Source organism: Pseudovirgaria hyperparasitica (assembly GCF_010093815.1).
Source record: "Pseudovirgaria hyperparasitica strain CBS 121739 unplaced genomic scaffold EJ05scaffold_2, whole genome shotgun sequence".
NCBI lineage: Eukaryota > Fungi > Ascomycota > Dothideomycetes > Acrospermales > Acrospermaceae > Pseudovirgaria > Pseudovirgaria hyperparasitica.
The window spans coordinates 34,293-46,636 of NW_022985550.1; the positions used below are offsets into that span (position 1 = coordinate 34,293).

Genomic DNA, 12,344 nt, shown 5'->3' on the forward strand with positions numbered 1-12,344 from the left:
TCCCAAGCTATTGTTTGCGGTGAAAGTAATCTCCAAGGGTGTTCGTTGCTTTAAAGCCGTGGGCCGCATTCAAACATTCCTTGTCGTTATTCCGCAACTAATATCACATCTTGCAGCCTAGCTTGAAACAGAATAGAGCACCATGACTACAACGAAAGCCGGGAAACGACGAGTCTTGGGGAAGATGAAATGCAGTCAGCCTGCACCTCGGGCTTCTGTTGATTGTGACAAGCAATCTTTCACTTGAACAGTGTTGAAACAAAGCAAACAGGTAGTGAAATTAATGGTGGGAGCAATAGAGGAGAACACCGGATGTAACTAAGGGATATCAAGTGGAAGGTAATCCTACCATGTATGTATATAAAGGGACTATCCCCATGTAGAGATTCAAAAACTAACTTGTTCTCCTATCACTGACACACACAAAAACAAGACCAGCCTCAATCTGACGAAGCCACGTTATTCGGCATGGCAACCCCGCCTACTTCCCTCCGCGTCGGAGTCAACTTTCCTTCTTCCGAGCAGAGTCATCTTACGATAGGTGACTATGCTACAGTCGATCCTAGCGACATTATCGTGAAGGAGTGGTACCTTGTACGAACCGATATTGTCGATATCTTAAAACAACTACCGTGGGCAGTTCTGTCAGTGGTGCGCGGTCACCATTACTCTCTTGAACCTCAGTTTAGTGCAACCACGATTTTAGGAAAAAACGCCGTTGTCCTTGTCGGAGCGCCTGTGGAATCGCACGCTTCTTGGCAACCCATGGCGGAACACATCTACTCCCTCTGCGCACACGCTGGCCTCGGGCATGTTCGTATTATGTTCGAGCCTGTGCCATACCCTTTGACGGCCTTGAACCAGGACCTCTTCGAACCTCCAGCTAGCCAGCTTCCAGAGGAGGGGCAAGTCCAGCAAACTGTTCCTATGGGTTCAAGTTTTGGGCCGGTTGGAGAGAGAGAGAGCACTGCATCCGTGGGCGGTACGATCAAGCTCCAGGACAAGGGCAAGGAGCCGGAGCCGTTTCTCCTAAGCGTGTTTCACCCCTTCGATAGTCTTGTCTCTGAACAGGAGAGACTTCATGGATATCGGCGAAACACTGCTCAGCCTATCCAGGTGAGGATACCGTCTCCGCAGGATACAGATATCGCAAACGTTTGGAATACTAACCGGATCAACACACTGGAGGGGAGGCTCAAGGTAATGGACGGTAAGTTCAAATTGTTAGGAGACGAAAAGTTCCAAACCCAAGCGGTACAGCTCGAAGAACTCATCAAAGGACATCAAGAGGACCTTCGAAAGCTCCATGATGCCACAAATCGACTACCAGGCATCTTGTACTACGGATCGGGTTTCGGACGAGCCACCGACTGGTCGTTGTCCTTGTTCGAAGATCGCATCCTACAAAACAAGCCGCCTTCAATGAAGAAAATCACGGATTCTATCAGGAACCATCACGTAGACTCAATCGACTTCAAACGTTTGGGTGAAGAGTTCATGGACGCTGCAACAGTTAGTGCTTTCGCCAGGCCAGAAATCGATGGACTGGCAGTTATGGAAGGGCGCACCTCGGGTCTGACATTAGGCAAAGTCAACGCCCTCGAATCGGATATCATCATTATGAAATCTTTAAAGGTAAAGAAAGGACTCAGTTTCGAAGTACGCGCTATTCTAAGCGGAAAAGGCAAACCGGCCGTCCAGCCGGGCGACTCTGGTGCTTGGTTCGTCAATATGAAGGGCGAGTGGATTGGAAGTGTCGTTGGAACGCATTCCGGGCTGCGATCCTCAATCGGGTTGGTTCTGGAAGCGGAGAAGATTGTGGAGGATATTGAAGCTTTCACTGGCTCAAAAGTTGTTTCTCCAGTGCGATCAGAAGTACCAGGCGCGGTTTAAGCATTTAAACCGGTTGAGTTCTTAGATAGGTACCATTCACTCAGTTGTTAATGTGCAACCTCTGCACTCGGGTAGGGTTGATCTCGCCCAAGTATTCACATCTTTGTTATTATCGTTGCACCGTTTCGCTCTTGTGTGAATGCGCTGCACTCGACTCCAGACTCTCGGTTCTGACCTCATCCACTTGTATTTCGTCCGACCGGTCGAACATACAGTATAAGATGCGAGTATGAACATCAATCGTCATAATGCCGACTCCTACATAAAGTTATCGCTTCTCGTAATCTTCTAACAGAGATGATATCTATCGAATGACTGCTTTGAAGTCCGGGCACGCTCGCTCAGATTACCATTCTGGTTATGCCTTGTTGATTCGCAAGCAGCATCGTGAAAATTCTGCACGATGGTTCTACAGGCAGATCATTCAGCAAGCCGTTCGCTGGCGACCATGGCAACGACTCTGGCAACATCACGGCCTCAGCGAGGCCGGAAGCAACTGCATAAGCGATCAAATGGTGAGAATTGGTGTAATGACGGAAGCTTATCGTGAGCGAGGGTCGGGACGCATCCTGCTATGGCGGTGATCAAGATTTAAGGGAATTCAGTGTATCCCATACGTTCCATCAGACACACACTCGCAATATTATCGGATATCTGCAGCTATAGATTTCGCATGCTCCAGATTACAGAACAAAATGTTATGTCCATAATCTAGACGACGTGGTCAGGACGTTAAGGCTTACTTATGCGCTTTTGCGACATTCGAAAGACTCTCGCTCGCTGCTGACAGCGTTGCTTCGTTGCATTCAATGATCTGTTTACAGCCTTGACTTTTTGGGGCAATTTTAAGAGTGAAAAAGTGACGTACTCTAAGATCTCTTGAGAAATCCGATGTGGCTTCAGATACTCGTCACGCCAGCATGCTCTTCGTTGTTTCCCAGCATGTTCATCCAAGTGATCCAGCCGAAGTCTTGAACATCCTCGTGCAGCCTGAGTTTCTATCCCCATCAAGATAGATCTTCTCACCATTTTCGCAGCCTCACGCTCGGCTGTGAAAAGGGTTCATCCATGGCCACTGCCAAATCAATATGGATGCCCCTTTTGGGGTAGTCTATTGTATGACTTTACCGGAGGACAATATCTGACAAAGGGTGATTAGGGTTGACCACAATATCGATCAGATCCTTCCGATACTGCTCAATATCTTTTCTCAAGGTCCAACCAGCAATTTCCTCGATAGCGATGGATTTTCGAGCTTGGAAGTCTGACTCTGATTCCAACTCTTCCTCAGGAACCCATATTTTACCAAATGACCTCTCTTTGTAAATTCCAGCAGCAATTAGAGTCGCGAGATGGCGTTCTGGCTCCAACCTATCTAATGATCCTATCTGATAATCCTTCAAGCATCGCACAAGGGCGATACAGAGTTCAGCTAGTTTTGGTCGATGAACTTTCAGGTCGAGATTCACCCAGAATTCGGACAATTCCGTATCCTTAGTTTGAAGGTGTACAAGCGATTGTGGAAGAATTTGTAATAGTGTTGGCGACCTGGTTTTGTCGTCTGAACTCACAAAAAGATGCCCTGCAGTGCCAAAAACACCGAGACATCGGAGAGAGAGGCTCGGTTCCACGCAGCAAAACCCTGCTTCCAGAAGAATGTGGCAGGCGAGGCCAATGGTCGAGTCGTTGACAGCGAAAGCAAAGACCTACACTTGACTTAGTAACCTCTTAACGATGAGGATCGATACACGCATACGCTTGTTACAGACGGATACCCAAAAGATTCAAGCACCTGATCGCCCCACTCGATAAGCTCAATATTATGGTCAAGAAGTCGGCGAACAGCTCGCGGTATTTCACGTGCTGTTGTCATCGTTGATACTTACGCATGGCCAAGCAGAGTAGATGAGGAATAGTTGGGTCCGGGGGATGTGTATATAAATACATCTAATGACTCATCCAGTCGGGGCGACATGGCAGCCTAGCACCCATTCCTGAATGGGGTTGTTCTATCTAGGCATGCGGCACAGCTTAGAATACATATATAAATCCTACATGCACTATCATAAGAGAGGTGATGTTATTCTACGAACTTGTCATTGTGTAAAGGATCTGCTATAAGTTACTCGTTCAATTTCCACCATTAGAGGCATTTATATACTCCAGCACCACGAAGCTTACACGCGATGTGTGTCGGTGTCGAAGTCTCAGTGCCCTACAGGATGTCTCGTTGTAAGAAGATCCCCGACACCATATTTCCGAGCAAGAGCTAGTCCACTTGCCCAAAACAGCCAGTGACAGGCCCAGAGACTTGTCCGGATCGCGGCACTCTCATGAAACCTATCAATACTAGTACGACTACAAGAATCGGAGACTGTCTATGCTGCATAGAGGACGATTGGTATGTTAATTCTGGAAATCCTAACGATATATTGACCTTCTCCAGAAGATAGTAAACAATGTTACTACAGACAAAGCGAAGACGGTTGTTGTTGCGATAGAGGCGTAGGCGGAAGGCAGGAGCGAGTGGTGGTGCCGTTTTCGAATTGCTAAAAAGGTTAGCAGGTGTCATAGCTAGTAAGAGTGTCTCTAACCCTCAATGCACATCGATGCTTCTTGCGCACTTTTAGTTTTGCCTCGCCAACAATCTTGAATGATCTCCCCCATGGACCCTAGGCTTCTTGTATCAGGAAACTTGGACTTGGTAGACAATTTCATTATTTCATCTTCTTCGGCCTCGCCATAGGGCGCTTTGCTCGTTAAGATCTCGTAGAAAGTTGAACCGAGAGCAAATATGTCCGCGTTAATGGACTTTAAATTTCCGTTACTGCGATGGCTTGCTGTTACCATGATCAACAAGTCAGAATCATCAAGTGAAGAGCCACCAAAGTCTGCAACCTTTGTACGTAGTGTATCATCCAAGAAAATGTTATTGCAATTCAAATCCCCGTGGACGACTCCGTTGGCATGAACAAACGAGAGCGTATCTGAGAGCTCTTGACACCACCGAAGTCGCTGTTCAAGACTAATTGTACTCTTATGCTCTTGGAGGTATGAGAGAAGGCCCTGATTTGTAGCGAACTCAAGTCGTAACCCGTCCTTGAATTGTCCAAAGTAGCGAAGGAGACCATCATGTCCCCCTTGTTGTGTAAAGCGCTCATATATTTTTCTTTCAATCTCAATGGCTGCTTCATCCATTGCCGAATGAGGAACTTTTATGACAGTGTTAGACGCAGAGTCGAGGAACACCAAGCCAAATGTTCCCCATGCAATGATGTTCTTCACACTGAACCCAGATGGAATGTTCATTTCCTGTACGTCGGAACTCATGTTTGCCAGGAAGGAGAGCTATCTGTGAATTGGAGTTGACCCCGATCAGCTCGATGTCGGCCTGGTGCGTAAATAGAATTAGTCCATCGAACAACACGGAAGAAGGCGGCGCGCACCTACAGGAGATTGGGGCTGGTTTGCGGAAGGTGCTACACCAAAGGGTCTTAAGCAGCAGGCAGCCCGTAATTCGGGAGAGGTGTTCCGCTGCAGCAGTTTGACATCATATGGATGTCTTGAGGGATGAATTGTGATTGATCGAATGCGGTCGTGGCTGTTCGGACGTAGCTGGGACCTATGGCCTCGCGCTGTCACAACTTGACAATCGTAGTACGAAGGTGCTGTTCGTGTAATGGTATATTGTCTATTGGTAGAATGTAGAAGAAGCCTACCATAAGCTCCACTGAGATACTAATTACCCACGCCTACCATAGAGATATCCTTCTCTCTCTATACAAGTAAGTCTACTAAGTATAGCTCTAACCCATCTAGGCCTACGGCGGCTTGGATGGCAAAGGGACCGTGCCTGATTGTACAGCACAATCTATTGATAAACAATGGGAATATTGCAAGTCTGCTTGACTGGGAATACGCAGGTTGGTATTCTAAGTATGAGAATTATATAAAGTTCTTCGAGAGACCATCCAAAGACATAGACTAGAAGAACCGAGTAAGTCAAATCTTTCCTTAGTCTTATAGTGTGGAACTAGCTTGCCATTAAGCCATTGTTCGGTGGTAACGACCGTAATCCTATTATTAATGTATATACTATATACTCTTACCATAGTTTATCTAAAGTATTACTTTTTCATCATTGGTTTTTAAAGCGAATCTCTAATATAGTTACAACTATATCTAAAATAAATGTTCTTATAGATATGTAATGCTTTAAGACATAAGATAAAAGTATATTTATATAAATCTTAATGTAAACATATATACAGATAAACATATTAGTAGACTATGTTATTAGACTAGTTCATATGAAGTAAGTTACTAAGATACGGTAAAATAGTACAAGAACAAGGAAGATATAGGGTATAGCGCAAGAAATTTCAAAGATTAGCTACATGTAGGTGGTCATAGATCAAAAGGCTTCTGCCTCTCCGTCGCCTTCAAGCATTCTCCTCGCATTAAATAGGCGTCTCCTCCAGAGCTTTCGGTCGTAGGTGCCTGGCTCTGTGGATTGTAGCTCCCTGTATACCATTTCAAGACTGTCGGCAAGAGAGCGGAGGAGGGCCGTATCTTGATTTTCAAGCGACGATTGCCCTTGTTCAGATTGCACTGAGGTCAAAATAGCCACGAGCATGTCGGGTATGCTCTTAGACTCTGTTATGCTGCTCTGCTTATCAAGGATATGCACAACAGAGTCGACGCGGTGATTCTGGAAGCCTGGGCTCCCGAGTGAGGATATACGTTGAGGCAAAGGCGGCGTAGGAGGAACAAACTGTTGGTATGAGTTTTGACGAATTAGTTGATTGGTGGCCTCGTCCAGGGCTTCGTGGTCATCGTGATAATCAGATCCCGCATTTCGAGAGCTTCGGCCTTCTGTAGCAGTTGCGAATGTCTGTACAGTAGAAACGGAATCATTACTACGAGTACGACGATGAGTCAAGGTTAATTCTTGTGAGCTCCTCGATCTTGATGCAGTGGCTGCTGAAGCACTGCGAGGTGGCGACGAAGGTCGTGTTGTTTCGACCGAGTCCTCGGAACCGACACTGCCTCTCCGGTTTCGATCAGCCGTGTATGTACCCATAGCACTGTGAAGGAAAAAATTCTCATAGTCGAAGGCATCCGCGCGATCCTCATGTCGTTCAGCGACAGGCTGTTCCCATTCAGCGTCTTCGTAGACAGACTCTGTATCCCCTGTCGAAGAGGCCTCACCGATTGCTTCGCGCTCAAGCTCATCATTATCGTTGTCATCTGGTGATCGACTCCGTTCCTCATCCTCATAGTGGTCTGTGTGGATGGTGGTGCTATCCTGATAGCTCGGGTCGTTGTCTTGGGGGGTGGACTCTGTGCCCCAGTCGCGGAGATCGGTCAGGAATGCATTTTTATCTTCATACTCATTAAGGACATTCAAGTCGTCCATCTTCTGGTCACTGCTTCCTCTCACATGTTTTGACGAGCTTTCTGTGTGATGAGAAGGTAGGTCATGACTCTGCGCTGTTACCGGTGATGGCTCTCCTCTCCATCCAATGCCTCCATCTGTGGCAATCGGGCTGCCCTCTTTGTACGCGTCTGTACCAGAATACCAAGACTCAGCAGCAGTGAATGGACTGGGCGTTCGCAAGGTCTGTAGACTCTTTCGTTTCATACCCTCTTCCTTTGCACGCTCCTTCAACGACGAAATACGTCCCTTCAATTCTTGCATTTGTGTTTTCAGGTCGCTTGTCGTAGATGCAGAACGTTCGATTTCGGTATTTGGGAACGCTTCGTCCTCAGGTAGGGTGTCTAGATTAGCATTCGGTGACGCTCTCGGATCCGGCGACAGTCTTCTCGCAGTCTGCGCATCCGCGGCACCTTGCCATGCATGCAGTCGTTCTTGACGCATTTGTTCCTGGCTCCGACTTGAGCGAATTGAAGGAGTACGAGCGAATGAGACGGTGCCCTCTGACGGCGACCATTGTCCTCTAATCGGCCCAAGAGCACTAGAAGCGCGCTTCTGAGAATAATGGATCTTCTTGACTGCGCCAGCTGGTAAAGAGGATGGCGTAAAAGTCTCACTTGATCCCCTCGTATGGCCGGGCGTGATGTTTGTGAGAGGAGAATTATCATGAGGTCGGGGAGGTATGGACCCAATGCCGCCATACAGTCTTCGATCGCGCTCACGCGCAGCATGAATTTGCGCGGAGAGCTCGGTCTGCATCTTCAAACTACTGAGAGCCTGTGAAGGGACTAAGAGCGAGGATCGGGCACCGCGCAGGTTCCCTTCCATGACCTACTCCACATTAGAAAAGTGACGGCAAAAGTTTAGGAATATGAACCGACATTCAATCGCTTTTTTGCGTTAGCAAGAATCATCTCTGCGCGCTTGCTCAGGGCAGTATGCGAACTGAGATCATACTCGCTCCCGTCCTGCTCTTCATTTCCTGGCTCGTCATCTATACCTTTAGGCCTTGGAAGCGCTGCCAACTCATCCTCTGCTTCATCATCACCGCCAATATTATCTGCATCTCTTCTGCGCGTCTCGCTCGGTACAAGATCATTGTTCAAGTCCAGGAGCTCAAACGTTTCGGACATGGTGTCCAAAGCGGTGGCTTGGGCCTTGTTCGCGTCTGGCTCTTCCGCGCGCAGTTGGCCTACCGGCGAATTACTCCTCGAGGTGTCGTGAGGGTAGTGGTAAGCATTGAGGGTGCTCTGCGAGGGAGTCGAGCGCAAAAAATTTGCTGCTACCATAAGATCGACCGAACGGCTATGCTTCTGAGGCGCGGGACTGGTTTCATTGTTTGACGGTGCGCTGTACGACGAGAATGTAGTCGAAGTCGGTGTCATAGTGCGCGGAGACGAAAGGCCACGGTGGCCCGGTGGCGCATCCAAAAGCTTGATGGAGTTCAATTGTTGCACGAAGATGGATGGTGAGGACGGACGGTCGGGTTGTGTCAGAGGATAGTCTTCAGTGTGGCCCTGCTGACCATCTGGAAGAATCATGTCGGGATTCGTCAAGGTTGGGGAGGGCGGGAGGATGTCGTGTCGGAAATTTCGTGTAGCCATGGCAGCCATTGTCTCCCAAGTGGAATATGGGGACGCCCTGCAGGAAGCGGCCCACCTGCAAGTGATGGGTTCAAGGCCTGTCTGTTCAGGGATCCGGGTTTGGATGTTGGCCTATGGCTGTATGCTGTATGCGCAGGCGTGAGTAGACCTAAGCACGAATTGCCGGCGCCTCCAAGAGCGACGATGGGTCGGGGCTTGGATGTGATGTCGAGGTGGAGCCGATCTTGCGAATTGAAAACATGAAGTCCTGAATCTTGAAGCTATTGCGCTGGGGAAATAACGGTTTGATAACAGAACAGACAACAAGAAGCAAAGAAAGTCTTGGTGGGGCGGCAAGGGGCATCACCTAGCCCAGCATAGCTAGCTGAGCTGCTAATTACTACTTTAGGTACCTGGATAGGTACTGGTAACTATACCCTCTCATCACGTCCACGGGTCTCAGACTGAACCGAGGCTATCTATCAGCGCGGCCAATGAGACCGGCAACTACAACACAATAATTATAATGACACATCAAGAAGAGGGATAATGACGCTGGCAGTCAAGTCTAATTGCATGCGCACTGGATGCTGACGTTCAGAATAGGGCAATTCTGCAGGAGCCAGTGAAGGTAATTAGTATGCTACCCAGTACGCATCTCCAGAAAACTATAAATCCATCCTTACCTAGGATCAGGTGTGTTCTTCTTTCGAAATTCGGCGCGCCAGGCACAGGTCCGTGTCTAGCGAACATGTCACTTTTTAGCGCCTGTAGATCTATGGGATACCTTTGACCTCGTCAGTAATTTGTTATGATGGCCTCCGGAGAAGATGCAGACCCAGACACGTACATCAGCGTATCATGCTCCAGGCTGACTCACACGAAGACACGTCTAGGACACACAGAACATATTAGCCCATATGATGCAACGAGGAAGAAAATGCTACCAATTGAGCTGTGTAGAATGATCGGGCTAGGTAAGGACGCCTAGAACGGTTGTCCCTAAGCCTCCACTGACAACAGTCTCGATCCCGTCCAACCTCCCTATGACAATATCATCGTCAAAACGTTAATGTCAGACGTCTCATTCGCTAAAGTACTCAAGAATGCGCTAACAACAAGCTTATTATTATGACGGCTCGCACGCACCGACATAGCAGCCCAACCCAGGGCCATCCTTCATGATCGTCTGAACCCTCGCAGCTCTCGTTCTTCGTAATCAAGATGAATGCCTGCAAAGTTATAACGTCAACCTAGATGGACTCCCTTACTCTTTGTATATCCTACAACTTATGCATCCGCCATCACGAATAATCCAAGTCCCCTTGGCTCACTCACGTAAGGCCGTCCCATGAGACCGCCCCAACTACTGTTACCATTATCACCACTCACTTCCATTGAGCCTTGATCAACTTGATACGACTTCTACTTAATTGAGTTCCTTTCGAGGTTCAATGACTCCTTAGACAGAAACAGCATTTTGAGTTATAATACACCCATGGATATGCATATCTGACAGGAGCGAAATGCTTTACTCCGATATTACTCATAAAGCTTTCAAAACTCAGGTATACGATGTACTAGATATTCTAGTACCGAATAAATGCCTTGTGATTGACGTGTTATATCGCAGACGTTTCTCTGGCGTCTAACAAGACGCTTCGATTAAGACTAGTATTTTCTATTTCCGTAGTCTATCTTGTCTTGTAGAAAGATACTCTTAATATACCGTATTCATAACATTAAATGCACTATCACCATGTCATAGTCCAGCTTGTTTACAAACCATGGATCTACTCCGACGCCAACTGACACTGTATTTCCTATGCGATGGGCCCAAGATGTATCCCACCCAAACCCCCCGAAACCCAAGACTACACTTGCTCAGCTGTAGACTTCATGCCGCATCGACACCTCTCACTGTATAGGCATACCATCAGTAAAGCCTGGACTGCGACTGAATTGTTTTCCCGCACGTGCCCCGCCACTCATTCCATATCCTGAGAAGCTAGTGAAAGAGTCCATGTTTCCGGCAGGTCTACGAGCAGACCTCTCCGACACGTCTGGATAGCTGTTTGGGTTAGGTGCATGGCCTCGATTGACTGGGAGCTGTACCCTGTGCGAAGGCGTACCCAAATGCACGGTATCTGAGGTAGTCAGTTAATATGCTTATTTTCGACACAGGTAACTGACGTCCAGAAAGCACTCTTCCCATGCTTGACATGTTGTAAGCATTCGGAGTGCCATATCCGTACGAAGGATTCCTGTCGTCTTCTCCACTTTGCCGTCGCAAGTGTGATTGGCCTTTGCCGGTCATGTCCCTCTGAAAGTGAGCTGGGGCGGGATTTATCATGCCGCTGCCATGACCTCCATCACCATAATGTTGGGTCTGACGACCTGATCGCAAAATCTCGTCAGCATTGTGAGAGGCAGCTTTTGCAACGTGAGGCTGCATGGTCTTCGATTTCAGATTCATGTAGCACTTGTTTGTCTGGTTGTACTGCTTCGTTTTCGCGGCGAGCTGGTCGTGAACTTCAGCATACTTGGCCTTCAAGTATGTAATTTGGTCACCTGCAGCCTTCACTTTGCCTTTCAATCTGGCAACTTCGGCGTTGGCATCATGTATGACATTCTCGAGGTGAGATTCGGCATTCAGACATTGCTCATTCAAGTTCCTGACCTGGTGTTCTTGATAGAAGCTTCTTTGGTCAGCTATATGCGAAGCAGGGGCATTTATCCTCACATCTCTTGAGTGGTCTGATAACAGTAGAACTGCAGGCCTCTTCCAGCGCACTCCATAATGATAAATGGACTCAGACCGCTCAGGATACTTGTCTTGTAGTCCTGTGTAGGGTTGAGCTTGCTCACGACTGCATCATCTGGGTTCAGTAGATGAGCATGGCAAGCGGGACAATCCCTAGTAGCGTTGAATGGCTGTGTGAGACCCAAGTCGTTCGCACAAGCAATGCAGAAGATATGACTACCCAAGATATTTCAGTCTCCAAGAGCATGCAAAGCATGAGATACTCACCTGCAGGTGGTGACGATTGCTTGTTCATTCAATTCGGCTCGACAGGTTTGCACATTGCAACGTAAAGAGAATTCCATCTTCAGTATCGTGGTTATGGGCTTCTTAGCCGACTTACGGGTCGACGTAGGTGATCAGATTCTACTAGAACTACCTACCTGATGCTGTATTCTGGGAAAATTTGCGGCGGATAAGTGAAGTATGGAAGGCGCGCAAGGTGCAACATCCATCAGTCATTACGGAGCCTGCATGGAAGCAGCGGCCTTAGCCACACACATCTTCAACCTGTATAAGGTAGGTAGGACGAGAGGAAGGTAGAGAAGTGAGGTAGGTAACGTTCATGAGCACGTAGATAGCAAGGGCTTCGGGGATCGAAAGCATTCGCCGCAGCAGAGATAATAGT

The 12,344-nt window shown here is 47.8% G+C and overlaps 5 protein-coding genes across 5 annotated transcripts; 1 reads left to right on the plus strand and 4 right to left on the minus strand.

Moving 5' to 3' along the window:
* The first annotated feature begins 216 nt into the window (after positions 1-216).
* On the plus strand, positions 217-2,049 carry EJ05DRAFT_173497 (uncharacterized protein). Its single transcript, XM_033739533.1, has 2 exons — positions 217-354; positions 419-2,049. The coding sequence occupies exons 1-2, from the start codon at positions 351-353 to the stop codon at positions 1,891-1,893; spliced, it is 1,479 nt and encodes a 492-aa protein (XP_033603941.1). The 5' UTR covers positions 217-350; the 3' UTR covers positions 1,894-2,049.
* Positions 2,050-2,663: 614 nt separating this feature from the next.
* EJ05DRAFT_507158 (uncharacterized protein) lies at positions 2,664-3,786 on the minus strand. Its single transcript, XM_033747887.1, has 2 exons — positions 3,650-3,786; positions 2,664-3,599 (listed from the first exon to the last, which is right to left on the minus strand). Exons 1-2 carry the CDS (start codon positions 3,764-3,766, stop codon positions 3,018-3,020), a joined length of 699 nt encoding a protein of 232 aa, XP_033603942.1. The 5' UTR covers positions 3,767-3,786; the 3' UTR covers positions 2,664-3,017.
* Positions 3,787-3,847: 61 nt separating this feature from the next.
* On the minus strand, positions 3,848-5,479 carry EJ05DRAFT_173542 (kinase-like protein). Its single transcript, XM_033739534.1, has 3 exons — positions 5,344-5,479; positions 4,488-5,284; positions 3,848-4,442 (listed from the first exon to the last, which is right to left on the minus strand). The coding sequence occupies exons 2-3, from the start codon at positions 5,221-5,223 to the stop codon at positions 4,315-4,317; spliced, it is 864 nt and encodes a 287-aa protein (XP_033603943.1). The 5' UTR covers positions 5,224-5,284; positions 5,344-5,479; the 3' UTR covers positions 3,848-4,314.
* Positions 5,480-6,201: 722 nt separating this feature from the next.
* On the minus strand, positions 6,202-8,943 carry EJ05DRAFT_534905 (uncharacterized protein; the record flags this gene model as incomplete). Its single annotated transcript, XM_033749217.1, has 2 exons — positions 6,202-8,161; positions 8,212-8,943. The coding sequence occupies 2 exons, from the start codon at positions 8,941-8,943 to the stop codon at positions 6,308-6,310; spliced, it is 2,586 nt and encodes an 861-aa protein (XP_033603944.1). The 3' UTR covers positions 6,202-6,307.
* A 2,012-nt stretch (positions 8,944-10,955) lies between these two features.
* Positions 10,956-12,232, minus strand: EJ05DRAFT_173584 (uncharacterized protein). The gene is made up of 3 exons (XM_033739535.1): positions 11,945-12,232; positions 11,657-11,893; positions 10,956-11,612 (listed from the first exon to the last, which is right to left on the minus strand). The coding sequence occupies exons 1-3, from the start codon at positions 12,019-12,021 to the stop codon at positions 10,994-10,996; spliced, it is 933 nt and encodes a 310-aa protein (XP_033603945.1). The 5' UTR covers positions 12,022-12,232; the 3' UTR covers positions 10,956-10,993.
* Between the last annotated feature and the right edge of the window lie 112 nt (positions 12,233-12,344).